This window comes from Leptonotus elevatus, chromosome 8 (assembly GCF_054856555.1).
Source record: "Leptonotus elevatus isolate MCC_2025b chromosome 8, RoL_Lele_1.0, whole genome shotgun sequence".
NCBI lineage: Eukaryota > Metazoa > Chordata > Actinopteri > Syngnathiformes > Syngnathidae > Leptonotus > Leptonotus elevatus.
The window spans coordinates 11,530,505-11,546,299 of NC_141246.1; the positions used below are offsets into that span (position 1 = coordinate 11,530,505).

General features: G+C 39.8%; 1 protein-coding gene across 11 annotated transcripts in view; it reads left to right on the forward strand.

The window, feature by feature from the left end:
- The window catches only part of adgrl3.1 (adhesion G protein-coupled receptor L3.1), a 175,540-nt gene that overhangs the window by 99,072 nt on the left and 60,673 nt on the right, over positions 1-15,795 (forward strand). For all 11 annotated transcript variants that reach the window (XM_086083290.1, XM_086083282.1, XM_086083281.1 and 8 more), the window contains exons 8-9: positions 14,821-15,225; positions 15,637-15,740. In XM_086083290.1, the coding sequence (XP_085939416.1) occupies positions 14,821-15,225; positions 15,637-15,740 (509 nt within the window). The remainder of the gene's footprint in view (positions 1-14,820; positions 15,226-15,636; positions 15,741-15,795) is intronic.

Consider the following 15,795-nt stretch of genomic DNA (forward strand, 5'->3'; position numbering starts at 1 on the left):
CTTTATCGCCAATAATTAAATTCTGAAAAATATCATAAAGAGGATAGAAAAAAATCACCATCTGTGCCAACATAGTGCTCAATTATGACTCCCCTCACCACCCCACTCAGGTTATCTGCATTTTTAGTGATTAAAGAAAAAAACCTGTGAAGTTGGATGGCACTGCCTTCTTTGATGCTAATCAAAAAGCAAGTTGAAAGAAAATCTGCATGTTTCCTGTTTTTTGTGGCGTAAACAAGCCTCATTAAACAACTTAACAAATGGAAAATGCTCGATTATCGCTAAGATTATCAAAGGATGAGTCATATTGTATAGGACAATGACATACGGAAGCTCTGTAGTTTGTTTTGTATCTGAAGGGGAGTGATGAGTGAGTAGCAAGGGGCACATGTCTGACAGATGGCCTAGAAAATAGTGCTGTATTTTCAATTTGCAGCATTGATGTGGATCCCGATTTATTTATTTTTTCCCCATGACACCCTCAATCTGTGTCAACGCTATTGGTTGTTGACCATACAATATCGTAACATTGGAAACATCTTTCAGTATTTACCTTTTAAAGTAAATATTATTATTAGTTTAAGGATTAGCATGCTAACGATAACAGCATTTGTGGAGCTTCCAAAAATGAGTTGTTGTTGTTTTCCCTCAGTCCCTAAATCTGTGGCAATGCTGTATACTGTTTGTTGACCATTCAGTATTTTAGCATTGGAAACATCTTTCAGTATTTACCTCTTAATAGTAAATTAAGTATCATTATAAGTGTGAGGATTAGCATGTTAACGATAACATTGTGGAGCTTCCAAAAATGAGTTCGTTTTTTTCCCTCAGTCCCTATATCTGTGGCAATGCTACTGTTTGTTGACAATACAATGAGCTAATGTTGAAAACATTTTCCAACATTTATTTCATAATAGTATATTAGTATAAGTGTGAGAATTAGCATGATTTGGGTTCATTTAGCTCACAAATGTTAGCCTAACACAAAGCAAAATGACTAAAGTCAAACATTTAGTTACTGTTAAAAATAAAGTAAAAAAAATATAATTAAATAGACTGACAGTGAGAATTATGGTCATATACAACACTTGAGTCTAACATTTACCATAATGTTAATGGATGCAGTTATGCTTCATGATGTTAGCTCTTTCTTGCAAGCTACAATAGTACCAACTGCTCTTGTGTTCATATTAAGTTTCCAGCTAATGAACAGTGTTATTGTTACATCAAAATGTGTTTCCTTTTCACTTTTGTTTTTCCGTGCAGATTTGTGTGCAACAAAGCAGCTGTTCGCTTTGTGTTATTTACTTGTTTTCTTCTTGCTACCAGACACAACTGACAATGAGCCACCTACGCACAATGCATTGTTTAGGGCTCTGGTGTGGGAAGAGGTTCAGTCTCTGTTGGTTCAAAGTTTAGCTAACAAAACAAACAGGCAAATATTAATATGCAGCTATCTAGTTTTAAATATGCATGAATATGTTACTTGTCTAATCAGATGGACGACCTAGATGGATGAACCAGTTTTTTGTTGTTGTTTTTTTTTAAGTGTGTGAGAGTATGGGGTCAAGTTGAATCAAGTTGAGAGATCACTTTATACTAAACAGTAATGTGATGATTGAGCCAACTCTGGACACACAGGTGTGTTAGCCTGAGGCCATAAGTATTATTTTCCAAGCGTAATCTTCTTTCAACACTTTTAATGGAGTCTTGAAGACAGTCTGGCTGTCTTATTAAATGTTGTCTGAATTAACGCGTGCTCTTACATGCCGTTAAGTGGCGCAGTACAGAATTACAACGGGAAGCGGCACCAAACTTGGTTTATACCGATCACTGCTGTAAAAAGGTGTGATCGTGTGCATCACGTGTGTAATGTAGTTATCCTGTTCCTATCCTATTCATGATTGCGCATACATGTTTATCGGTTTACACCTGAGTGTGATCACTGTCATAATGGAGCTCTGGGTGTGTCAGGAGGCTCTAAAGAGGAGATCAATGAGGATTCAATGTGGAGAATGACCTCCAATGCACATCAACAAGCCGGACTGCTGACCAGCGAGAGATAAATACATACAATCAATGCGGCCTCGCTGCTTTACTCTGCGCCTCCCTGGATGCCATCGCTCAATGAAGACGAGGAATAAATTAGCTACCTCAACTGCATGATTTTCTCATTGTGGGGAAAATAGAGTGACAAGTAAGCCTCTATTATAGAGATCACATCAAATTGCTGCAGTAAAGCTGTAACTCTCAATTGAACTCAACTTCATTCTTAGGGCACTTTAAAAAAATAAAATAAAAATGCAGCAAAACAAGCAAAAAATAATGTTTGTAAATAAAAAATAAAAAGAACATACACACAATAATAGTGGCAATATTAACTCATTCACTGCCATTGACGGCTATAGACGTCAAAATTTCATTTAAACTATTTCTAGTAGTTTAACATTTTTTTCACTTTTGTTAACAAGAGTATGAAAACCTAGATTTTTTTTATTGTACATTTTAAATCAAAATTATCAAATTTGTGATTAATCTTGCGTTAACTATTGAAGTCATGCGATTAATTACAATTTAAAAAAATTAAAAGCCTGACACGATAAATAAAATAGTATTAAAAATTTGGGGCGTCAGGTCATTACAAATTTTAATTAATTAATTGATTGCATGACTTCACTAGTTACCTCACGATTAATCACAAATTGTATATCTGTTCTAAATGTACAATAAAAAAATCTAGATTTTCATACTCGAGTTAACAAAAATGTGAAACTAATAGAAATAGATCAAATACATTTTTGACGTCTATAGCCGTCAATGGCAGTGAATGAGTTAATAATAATTAATAAAATATTATTTTTAATAATAAAAAATATATATTTTTTCATAAACATAAAACCAGAGTTTTGGACAGTGTAAATATGTTAAGTTGTTAGCAAATAAGCGAGAAGAACATGATTAAAGCCTCCTATGGCCAGTACAGGGGCGCCAGAATGCTGAAATTAAAATCTTGAGATCACTCGCATTGAATGTAGCAGTTGACCGCCGTTTGTTTGTTTGTCGGCAAGTAATTCACATTCCCAATAATGAGCAATCAAAAGAACAGTCTTCTACAGACCACCTATGAAGCGGGATAATACCGCAACAGTGTGAAATTTCACACGGTGGTGCCATAGCATCCCTCCGAAAAAAATTTGTGACGACATAGTTAAGTTTGATTTTCTCCACTTTTTGTAGTCATACTCGTAGTCGAAGCTAACAGCGGTCAAACTGACACCGTTTCGGCTTAATTGTATTCGTACCTTCCCTTATTCAGGCCAGGAAGCAGGCCAAGGAAAGGAGGCCATGCGAAGGTTTCCGTGTCATTACTGATTTGGCTCTAGCTTCGATTTCTTCGACATGTCAAACAAGAAAAAAAGTGAAGCCATGAAAAGGGGAGATATATATATTTTTTTGAACAGTTGAGCAAACAATTAATGAAGGACAACTTTCCAACCTAACTTTTCAAATTATCACCATCATAAAACACACAAAAGGCACTGAAGTGAAGGTTAGGATTTTAGGTTAATTCATTAAAGGTATGAATTTATACACCCTTTAATGAAGCAATCTAACACCTTCACTTGCTCAAGTACAGTTGACTGCCCCCTAATGTCAAATTGTTATTCACCTTTTCAATAAGATTCACAAACCTAAAACTTCATAGCTGACAACATGTTTTTCTTTTGACAGCCGCACATTCTGACCTGCTTTGGCAAAATTGTCCAAATGTGTCTGCTTGCTTGAAGAAAACTTTAAAATTGCTTTGCTTAGTTTTTTGCGATGTGCTTTCAATACTTTGTGGTATTTTGTTTCTGCTAGGTAGAGTGAGAGAGAGTCTTTAAAAGTCTCATCAATATGCTACCAGCTTACCTCCGATACAGCGGCACAGCTCAGTTTAAAAAATAAATAATAAAAAAACTCCTATAAGGTTTCCTTTCAGAATCAGGCTTTGAATATCACAGTCAAGAAATCTTCTCGGGCTAAGCAAAAGGTGACACATAAATACCCCCATGTACTGCGCCAGACTGAAGTAGTAGGCAGTGGAAATTTGGCTGCTTGAAATGCATTTTTTTCTTCCCCTCTCTTGGCACTTGGGAAGAAAGTGAAGCATTTCGTTGTATTTAGTCCCACGTCTGTTTGTGTTTAGTCTTTGTTGGTTGAGTCCCCCATTCACTCGCTCGTCGTCGCGCACACAAGCACTCACAATGGCAGGAATCTCAACATTTCCCCTTCCTTTATTCATATATCTTTCTTTTAGTCAGCCTTGTTTTTATCGTGCTTTGCTCCTTATCTCCCACTTAATCTGCCCCCTTTTTCTGTTCCCGACTCTATTCCAGATCACATAAGGAGCGTCCTCAGATGTATATACTATTGAGGCCGTGTGTGCATGAATGTCTAAAGTCAAAGTCACTCGTCGACATTGCCCCTCTCTCTCGCCCTTCACCCCCCAAACATTCCCATGCAAACTCACTACTGTTTATGGACTTGTTTCATCATGTCTTCTTACATGCATATTGTAGAGTCCAAGCCAACGCAAGCAGCATGGCGCAGATGAAACGTTTGAATAATTTAACACATCCAGTCTGCTTTGCCTTCCTCTTTGGAAAGTTTTTTCTTCCTTCTTTCTCCCCAACAAAGTCACAAGCGTAATTCATGTTGCATCTGCATCCTTTCCCAGCTTTGTTGCGCTCGTTTTTGCTGCATCCTGCTTTAGCGTTACGCTGATCTTTTCTATTTAAGCTCGGGTGACAGAAGCCGCTAGCGCACAATGCACATGCATTTAAAAAGGAAGGCAACGGGCATATGGCATATGCGGCGGGTGGTATACATTTGGCCTACCTTTGGTATAAACTTGGCTCTACGGAACAATCACAATAACGCCTGTTGATGAAGTCATTATATCTGCCTCAATGTGAAAATGCCTTCAAGCACATCTGACAATGGAGCTGGATGGAATGCCAGCACCATTTTTTTTTTTTTAACCAGCTCCGAGCTGCTAAAAAGAAAAGAAATAAAAAATTGTGCATCCATGTCAGAGTCACCCATACTCACTGCTTTCTCAGTCCTGGATAGCTAGCTCGGCTAAACACTCACCTTCCTTGGATTAGATTGACTCCTCACAAATTCCCACCTCTATTGCGCAAATGAGCAACACTTCTGGCAAGTATTGTTATCTGTAAAGGAAGACAAGGAACAAAGCATGTGACACACCGAGTAAGGAGAGAGATCGAAAAGCCATGCTAACCGCTAAGCTATCTTGAAATGTAGAATTGTGAAACAGATACGTGCTTTGGTGGGACAGTACGCTTTTCACAAGTCTGGTTGGAACAAATTATGAGCTGGAAATTACCAGGAAAAGTGTTTAGAGAGAAAATAATACAAGAGCTACAAAGTACGCATGAATGGCAGGTCCGAAAAGTTGAAATGAATTTGTATGTTACCGCATACGTCAGCTTGGAAGAGAAGCCTTTAAGGTCAAAATTATGTTATACTATATTAAATTGTGATATCAGCAATCTTATTTGTTTGCTTTCTTAATAGTCTAGAGTAAAAAATAATAATATTGAGTTTTTACAGCAATACAATAAATGTTCTCAAAATTACTTTACAGTATATCTTTATTTTTTATTTTTTTTGTCAACTCACCCTACGTTTTTCTTATTTGCCTTCTTACTTACCTATTTACCGTCCTACATACTTTCCCACTTACATACTCGTTAACTTACCTAGTAAATTTCTAGTTAGTTCATTGTTTGTGTATTTACTTCAAGGTAAAACATACAATTGTTTTACCTGTTCATGACGCTTCTGCGAAAATGTGGTTCTTCTTTCTATATATTTTAATTACCGGTGGTTTCAATAGACTTTTTTTTTTGTTCACTACCGTACCAAATCCCCTTTGCAGTGCAGTATGGGTGACCTCTCGAAGCAACAAACAAAAACTCAATTAGCACCAACCCCTTTCGCATAAATGTTCAAAGTGTCAGAAGTGATATCCTTAATCATAGAGCGTAATCAAATTGTGGCATTATATCATTGTGTTTAATAGTTGGCCATACAGGGGTGAACTCGACTTGGCCCCTCTCGCCACTCTGTCAGTTAGCGGAAATTTAAAAGTTCACCTCTCAGCCCCCTAATGGCTGAGATCACAGTGTCCCATTTCCTTGGGAAGTCAAGCATGGAGTAGCTATTGTCTTAACCCTCGGCCATTTATTTACTCCCTTCGTGTCCTCTCCTTGTCTCCTCTGTTCTCCTCTCCTCTTTCTCCTCTCCTGTTCTACCTCTTCCCCATCCCTCCTCTCACGCTGTCATTTCCTCCCCTCTGCCCCTTCATTCCACCTCTCCTTCCTGATTGCAATCAGCCGGTAGGGATAAGCATGGCAGGAAATGTTGGAAACAAGCTTAAGTGGAGAGAATAACACGGGTTTATGGCTGGAGTGGAGAACCCTTTTCACCACATCGCTGATTACTCTGGGCCTCAGCACACACCGCTTTGTGTGCGTGTGCCTGTGTGTCCTTGAGCTGCTACTGCTGACTTCTTTTTTTCATCCAAAGCGTCGTGTGTGCGTGTGCGTGTGCGTGAGTGGGGGTTACATTTTAAAGTGATAAATCATATTATGAGAATATTTGTGAATCTCGCTAAATCTAAACTTTACCAACTTGCAAAGTGTGAAATCACAATCTTACACCTTAATACTGCTGCTCTCACTTCTCTCCTCAGGGGCTTTATTCCACACTCGCTCTCCTCTCTCCTCATGTCTTCCACTTGCATCCATCGCTTCTCTCGCAGCTTTTTCACTCCCAGACTCATTTTCTCCTCTGCTAAACAGATTACGACGCAGCCTCCTCACCAGAGACTTTGCTTTAGAGAGCCTGGAACACCTGTTCTTTGCCTGTGGTGTGTCCTTATCGATTGAAAGGCTCCTGCCAGGCCGTCTGCGTGTGTTTGGCTCCCACACCGATTCTCCATCTACAGAGCGGGCCGCTGCCAAATTAGGCTGGCATATTCAGAATGCCGGGGTGGAGGGGAAACCCACGGTTTTGCAAGTAGGGAACTTATGAAAGACAACTGACAGAGCCCACAACCGATTGCAGACTTACAGTGAGGAATAAGCACGGCTTAAAGTAGTCAGGCATATGAATTCAAACAACAGGTGCTCGCCAATCAGAGGCAGAGTCGGGTGTCTGGTGCGAGTACTGGAACGACAAATCACACTATCTGCGTAGCTTAGAATATGAAAGATAAATTTGTTAAACAAGGTGGAAACACAGCCTTAATTGAAAAGGGTGTTAAAAAAAAAAACAAATGAGGCTAGGTATGGGCTCAAGGAAAAAGGTGGAGATGAAAAACCTTTTGGAAGTTTGTGCCACTAATTGAAGGAGCCAGGTGTGAGCTTTGCAGCATGTGCTTAAGAAAATTAGCGTACGGCAGCAGTGCGATGAACGTGCTTGTTAACCAAGGCACAAAGCTTCAATTCATTCTTACAAGTAGATTGCCGGCATGTGCAGCTAGACTGCCGCAGCGGCTTCAATGGCAGACCATGTATGTGACCATAAAATATGCGCACGTGTTTTGTCATTCAAAATTGTGCAGTACCCGGTCAATCATTGTATTCAACTTTTTAGAGTAGCCTTTTCAACAAATCTGGCTCTCTTCACTTTGAATTTAGAAAGCATTGTGTTCTTGTATTCTCCATGTCCATGCAGCTTAAGGACTGACTCACCGAATCCTGCCCTGGGGTTCGATCAAACCCATGTTAAGAGCCACTGAACTAAAATGAAAAACTCCAAACTATTAGAAGAACCCCTCTGATTAGATTTTAAATGTTATAAACATGCCCAGACTGCAGAGCTCATTTTCTTTTCAGGTAAAGTCCAGAGAGAGTACCGATATAACAAAACAAAAATATGTTTTGTCCCTTAAGCTTTTTGCTTTGAACAAGGAGTAGGCCTCAAACCAGAGCTGACCTCAGCATGCCATGCTTATATAACTGAAAATCCAGCGCGGGTTGGATGTGTTTGTAAAGAAAAATCAAATTAATGAAATAAATGTGCATACAAAATTAGCAGTTGAACTTGTCAGGCCCTGCCAGCCATTTGGATGGAGGCTTTATTAGCTGAGGTGGCTTTCTATCTCGAAAGTATCGCTGCTTTGAAGTGCTCTATTCTGTCTTATCAGCAAGCTCGAGCCACTCGCCACAAGCTGTGTACGTGTGTGTGTGTGTACGTGTGTGTGTGTGTACGTGTGTGTGTGTGTGTGTGTACGTGTGTGTGCCAGCCATAGGGACAGTGTGTTATCGCAGTATGCAGCCCTGTCCAATGTTTGTGCTGCCATGCAGCCTCGAATGCTTTGTGTCCTCCGGTTAGATTATCGTTTTGCCTCGGAAGCACCCCTCCCCACTCTTCAAGTCGTGCGTGTGTAATGTGTCTGTGAATGTGAATGTGAATGTGTGTGCGTGAGAGAGAGAGAGAGGAACCAATCAGGCAGTTTTGTTTAAGGTTACTGCGTATTGTAAAGCCCACGCCGCCACTTCCTTAACGCGCCCCCTTTTTTTTTTTTACTCACTTCCTGTCTTTCTGCCTGTCTTTTCCTGACCATGTGTAGGAATCCTGCCATACTTGTTTGTCTTCGCTCTTGCTCTTTCTCCCACCCTTCAGCCTTTTGGTGTTGACGATTTACAGATCCTTTGTTTATTGAGTGAGAGAGAAGTCAACAAGAGTACTCCAGGCTACAGAGTGCATGCGGGCAGATATATGCAGTCTTATAGCCGCATGGAGATAAAAAAAATAAAAAAAACTCACAGCATCATGTCTGTCCACATTTTGTAGGATGGCTTGTTTTCTTTTTCCAGGCTGACTTTTAACCCCGTTGGTGAGGTGACAAATCCACCATTACGAACTGACTTGAACCACTTGTTGAAATGTCTCTATGCTGTGAAACTTGTTATGGTGTAACAGTCACAAGCTAGCTGCAACTAGCTAGCTAACTAACTAGACACTTAAGTCCACTGCTGACATGAATCGCTCTTCGAACCGGACTCGGGGGCCTTTCTGTGTGTAGTTTGCATGCTTGTTAACTCCCACAACAAAAAAACAAGTGAGATTGATGTTCTGTCAGTTTCATTGACCAAGGCGCTGACACAGAATCTGGATTTGGTCCCTGGGCACAAAACAGAACTTCCCACTGCTTCTCTGGGAGAGGTGACATGTAGAGAGCAAATTGTTGCTGATAAAAGAAGTATTATACCTAAAAAAATAAGTGACCTTGAACATGTGGATAATGTTTGGTGATTGTTATGACTTTTTGTGGTTGTGTGATCTCCGACTTAATTATGTCTCGACTATGATTTCTTTCGAGAGGAAGTTTGGTATTCTCATCCTGGAACAAATAGCCCCAGGCAAACATTGTTGCCGAGCTTTCAACTTTCCTTGAAAGAGTTTGCTGCGGCGTAATAGTTGATAAAAAACAATCTCATCAAAAATAATTAGCCGCCCATCTGAAGGTTCTGATCCTATCATATCATTGTACTCAGTTGTCTGTTAAGTTTAATTAATTTCATTTTTGCCAGCCTTGTGAAGAACTTCTTATCTATGTGATATTAAGAGATTTTATTCAGTAATTTTTTTTTACCCCTACAGCTGTAAAATTGAAATTACATTGTTATATTAGGCCTCTTAATAATTAGGTGACTTGAGCTTGGCTTTTGTGTCGCTTTGACCTGTCCTCGTGGCTCAGCATCTTCCTATCTATCTGCACTTTGGCACACATATCTTGTTGAAACCAACTAAGACCGTAGAGTCATACATCGGCACATGGGCTAGGCAGAGCTGCCCTCTCGCGTGGGCGCATTTGGCTCAACGAGTATAAAGAATAGGAACCATTTTCGACAGATTAGACCTTCTTCCGCATGCAATTGAAAAAGGCTTCACATTGGACTCAAATCTTTTTGGCGTTCACTAAAGAGCAGTGTGCTGATAGTTACTGTTAGCATAATATAGTGAGCATTAAAGACTAAAAGAACCGGGCAAAGGTCCTCACTTCAACTCAACTTTCAACATTTAAACTGCAAAGTCAATACAGGCCATAAACACTAGCACAATTTATAATGTTGAACATCTTGTCTTGGAATAGACATGATATAAGTTCAATGTACGTTGTACAGTACTTTCACCATAATGTTAGTGCTAATGGTAACCAGCTGTGTCCTAGCTGGTCTACCAATAACTCACTAATATAGGCAATCTGTGCTAACTAGTCGTTATTTCAATGAATATCACTCCCAGAAGTTGATGCTAATTTTCTGGGATGGGATTTTACATTGACTTCAGCATTAGTAATTTTCAAAACAAATATTTTCTTGCATTTAAATATATGTATTTTATATTTAATATATAAATGTATTTAATTTAATTACATGTGTGTCATTATTTTTGTTGTATGTTTAGTTTCACAGTAAACTCCAACTGGAGTGCCATAAAGCAGTTTAACGTATGCTCAGAAAGGGCAGAATCACACACACACACACACACACACACACGTCACATGCATGCTGCACAGGCAAGTTCACTCTGGGTATTTTCACAATGTAGGAAATGTACCGATTGGCACATTAATCTTTTTTTTTTTTTTAAATGACAAGCCATAATCAAAATCACAATTCAATTGTAATTATTTTCTCAGCCCTAGATGCAGCAATTGTAGTGAGAAGAAATAATATGTGTCATGCTGATGTTTTTTTGCATATTTATTGACGAAGCAGAGTCTCCAGAGAACATTTTTCCTCTCAGGTGGTCTTATTACGTTGCCATTGCACATGTAGTCGAGGCTTGATGTGCGTGACATGTCTCAACCATTACAACGTACCCTTTTTCTTTATAAAACCTTCATGCAGCTGTTCTTCTGTATACCCGTACTTCCCTGCAATTTCTTTAAAAGCAGCATGAGTGACGGTCATGATTAATTCAAGGCATTTACAAGGTATGTTATCACTCAAAAAGAGACGTGTAATAGGAACAAATGCAATCCAAAAAAAAGAATGTGTTTTGATGAATAGAAATCGGAATAGGGAGAATGGAAGTGTGAGCAAGAAAGTTGCGAGTGAGCAATCAAGTCAGAAAATGTCAGGTGGAAAATGTCAAGAGAGCAGCGGAGGAAAAGAAAAGACAGAGATGCTGTGGCCCCTTGCCTACGATGCTCGCAGGCTTTTATGTTGCCTCACCCCTCGCTGCCAGCCGTGTTTTCAGCCTTGTACTCAAATGACAGCAGACATCACCCTCAGACACACACACACCATTACTGTTGTGGCAGGGCTCCTAATCGCGCATCCCACACACACACTTGTTTTTTTTTTGTTTTTTTGTTCCGTCAAGAGCGCGCACACACACAGATTGACAGCTCGTCCCTAGGCCACTGCTGACACACATGATTGATGGCAATGTTCCGTGGAGAATGCAGAAGGCAGGGCCAAGCAATAATTCAGGAACAGGGAGCAGCTCTGTTTGGGTTGAGAAACACTCCATTAAGTTATGGAGAAAGCGAACGTACAAAATGTACAGCAGGATGTTTCACGGCTGCCAGTCAAGAAGGCGGGCGGGCGGGAGGTGCGGGGGGTGGGGGGTGGGGAGCAGAGACGAAAGGTGGTTTTCATTAAAGCCCACAGGAAGGGTCAACTTCTGGTCACACTGAATAATATAGACACCCCCTCATTGCAAACACCCGCGAAATACATGCTTCTCATTCCACGGACTATTTTATTCACACCCAAAGGACTGTGCAAATATCGTTAAATCAATGGTAACAAGCATCGCAGTGAAAAGAAGGTGACGCGATGACCTCAAACAGGTTTCTTGGAAGAAAAAAAAAGCTCATTTAGCTGACTCTCATTACAACACTAAACATGACAAGCAATCTCGTACAAAAGCACCAGGGGAGAGGGGTCTCTCTGCATTGCTTTGTCTCGTTGTTTCTTTGTTGTTTTGTGCTAAAGTAGAAGGATGGACAATCATTTTCAAAACATATCTAATAGGGATTTTATTGTGAATGTTTTGAACTCCTGTTTACACGCTAAGATTTCATTAAGCAGTATAATGCTGCCTCTATAGCAAGTAGCTCAACTTCCGTTAGCCAACATCTTTAGAACATTGGACCTCCACATACTTTTTTTCAATATTTTTTATTAATTTTGTTTTTAAATGTAATAACTCCAAATTTGGGGGCGTTGAAAAAACAACCCTGTTCACTGTACACTAGTTGTGTTTGGGTAAAGAGCGCCTTTGCTGGTTGCAGTCAAGTAGTGCACTTTATTTTGACTAAACAAAAATCAATTCCACAAAGTTATCAAAACAATTAATCATGATGGAAACATTAGTTCGTCAAAAAATGTGTGATTATGCCTGTCCATAGATGCGTGGGGCTGCCAATGCGGAGTACAAATTTTTGACTGGCAATGTTTTAACTTATTTGCAAATACATTTGAACATATTTAAATACGTTCAAAACATATTTGCAAGTATGTTCAAACATACTCCAAATGTGCCGGAAGTACTTGTAGGCTGAATGCTAAAAAAACTTTTTTTCCTATGACATTCGATACTGACTTTATTTTAAGTAAAGCATTTTTTATTTATTTGTTTATTTTATTTTAGCATTTGACCTACGTGTGTATTTTTAATTTATATATATATATATATATATATAAAAAAAAAAATTAAATATGTTTTTCCTTGTTCCCATAATGCCATATGTAGGCACGTGCATGTGAAAGTCATATTTATATATTTGCAAATCCGTAAGTATTTGACATTCAAAAATATTTATTCCACATCGGCAGTTCCACACTTCTGTAAATCAGTAAAGATGGTAATAAAAATTAAATAGATGCCCTAACAAGTCCTCACTAAAGGCTTTGTTTGAAAGCATTTTTAATTAAATATGTGAGGTCGGGCTCTGCCTTGGCCTCTATGAAGACAATGTGTAAATATTTCCCTTTATCTAACGCTCCGTAATGCAATATTGATTTGCACCACACAGAGCTGCAGCAGCAAGTTCAGAGATAGGAGGAGACAAGCTCGGCTTCGTCTGTCCTTCCTTCCTTTCCTCAGTCTCTCTCCTTTGGTCTCTTGAGGTCTCCCTGATTTGTTGGAATTGAGATGTTTCTGGGGTTGGTGAAGGACTCTGGTTGGTGGCCCGGTGGGTGGTGGGTGGTGTCTGGCCGGTGCTGGATTTCACTCTCCTTTCTTTTCTTTGGTCCTTCCTCGGGTCTCCTGACGGCCTCACGACTCTGGCAGGATTCTGACGTGTTCGGTTTAGGTGAACGGTATGGGATTTTTTAATAGGTTTTAGGTGAACTAATGCATACACACTCACACGCACGCACATGCACGTACACAGCCACATACAAAATAAAAATTAATAAAAAAAATATTAATAAAAAAATTAACAAAAAAAAAAAAAAAAAGAGAGCAATGATGATGATGATGTCAAATCGGTAAAATTACCGAATGAAATGAGCTCTAATAAAAGGAGGAGACAAGCTGCTATAGTATGTGCACTTTTGGAGACGCTGTACATCAAACCTTGTTCCATTCTTTTCACTCCTGCCATCTCATCCATTCCTTCTTTATTTCTGAACTCAGTGTGAATAATTAAGATTCTTTTACAATGAAATATTGACAGTAAAAAGGCCTCACATGTATGCTGCTTCAAATGATGTCACTGTGTCATGAATCTTGCATGACACAGCAATATATTATATGGTATATTGATTGTATGGTCTAGTACTTATAATATGTATGGTATAACAATGTACATTGTAAGAATACATAGTATATGTACAATATGGTATTGTATGATCAAGTAATGAGTAGCATAGTTGTCTTCGTATAATATGCATTTTAAGAATATGCTGTATAGTTCAAAATACATTTGAATCAGATTTTAGATTCAGAATCAGATTATTATTTATAAGTATGTAAAAAGTATGAGAAACACGAAAAATGATAATGACCAACAGAAGGAGACAGAATGGGAAGTCTGGTGGTCTGCTAATTAGCGCCCCCAAATTTTTTTTAGATATAGAAGAAAGGATACATGAGGAAGGAGAAAGTGGTGGAGTGGAGTGGGGGAGTGGGGGGGGGTGCTGGGGGCAAGACCCAGTTATTCTATATAACATACATATACCGCTGATGATGTAGTGTTTGGTAAAAGCTACTGTGCCATAACATGACAATCAAATAATCTGCTTACAAACTAAACAAGTAGGAACTTTTCAGCCCTGTTTTTCATTTACCTTATGCGAGCTCCCTGCGATGGTATGCAAATCACTGAAATCAATATGAAAGAAACCTTGAATTAAATACATATGAAAGATGCAACTATTTAAAACATTAAACATAATTAAACACATTAGAATGAAGTTTGGCAGCTATGCATACAAGTACAGTCATGTTTTAATGTTTTATTTTTAAAGTCAAGTATGTTTACAAGTGTTTTGAGTTGCAATTGTGGTTAAGGAATTATTTAAACCCATATCTCAGGATTTCACTGTATTATAGTATAGTATAGTATCCAGTATTCATCTCTTCATCACTTTTTTGTAATAAAGAAAAAAATAATTGCCCACAGTCTGTAGTCCAAACCATCCATCATTTAGTCTTATTCTTGTCATTTTTGATACTTAAACATTGAACATAAATGTTAATTTATATATTTGAAATAATGCAAGTTAAATGTGTTGTGTACTTATCTTTTGTCTTTCTGTTCCTTTTCTTCCTCCGCAGACTTCCGCCCACCGATGATCCCTCCGAACAGAGGCGGGGGTGCAAACGGAGGGGGCTCCTCATCCTCAACCAGTCGGTCCACCACCACTCGCGCTCCCCCCTACTTCACCACCCCGCGTCCTCTTCTCACCACCTCACCGGGACAGCGTTATCGTACCACCACAACCGTTCGCCAGCCCGTCATCAATCCGGCCGGCGGTTCGCCATCTGACACCAATCAGATCCCGGACACCAACCGCAAAGCCGGGGAACGCTACCCGCCCATGCAGGGGCCCCCGGCGGCGCCGCAGCCCCCAGCTTTGCCTCCCCAGGACTTTTGTAGTCCCAGAGTCACGGCGGATATTTCGTGGCCCCGCACCCAGCAAGGCCAACTCGCCAAGCAGCCGTGCCCAGTTGGGACACTCGGTAAGGAACATCAGTGGATGATGTCACCGTGTGAAATCTTTATGTTCAAAGTGTCTTCTACTAATTAAGACTGTTTCCACTAATGAGGATTTTGGCGCCCTTTTGGGAGAAGGTTCAAATGTTCCAAGGAAATGATCAAGATTTAACAGTGTAGTCCTCTTGGAGGTCAAGGCTAAAAAAGTTTTAACAGGTGATGAACATATCCCAAAAGTGAAGCGCTAGTGTTTGAAACTGTAGGTTCATTCATCACAGCACACTTGTCGCGTATCTCCGCGGGGTACATTGCTCATGTTAATTTGCTTACATGACAAAGACTTCCCTGGCGCTCCCCTGCGGGCACCGCATGAAGTGTTCAAGTCTTTCGGTGAATGTCAGCGCTGTCTCCCCTTATTAGTTGTGCTTCTCTTGCAGGCGTGGCCACGTACATGTGCATGGCCCATTTGGGCTACTGGGATCCTCAAGGCCCTGACCTCAGCAACTGCACGTCTCCTTGGGTCAACCACATCATGCAGAAAGTAAGTGTGGATCTTCCTGGCCGCCCCTTGCGAGAATGCGGGCTATGATAGTTTC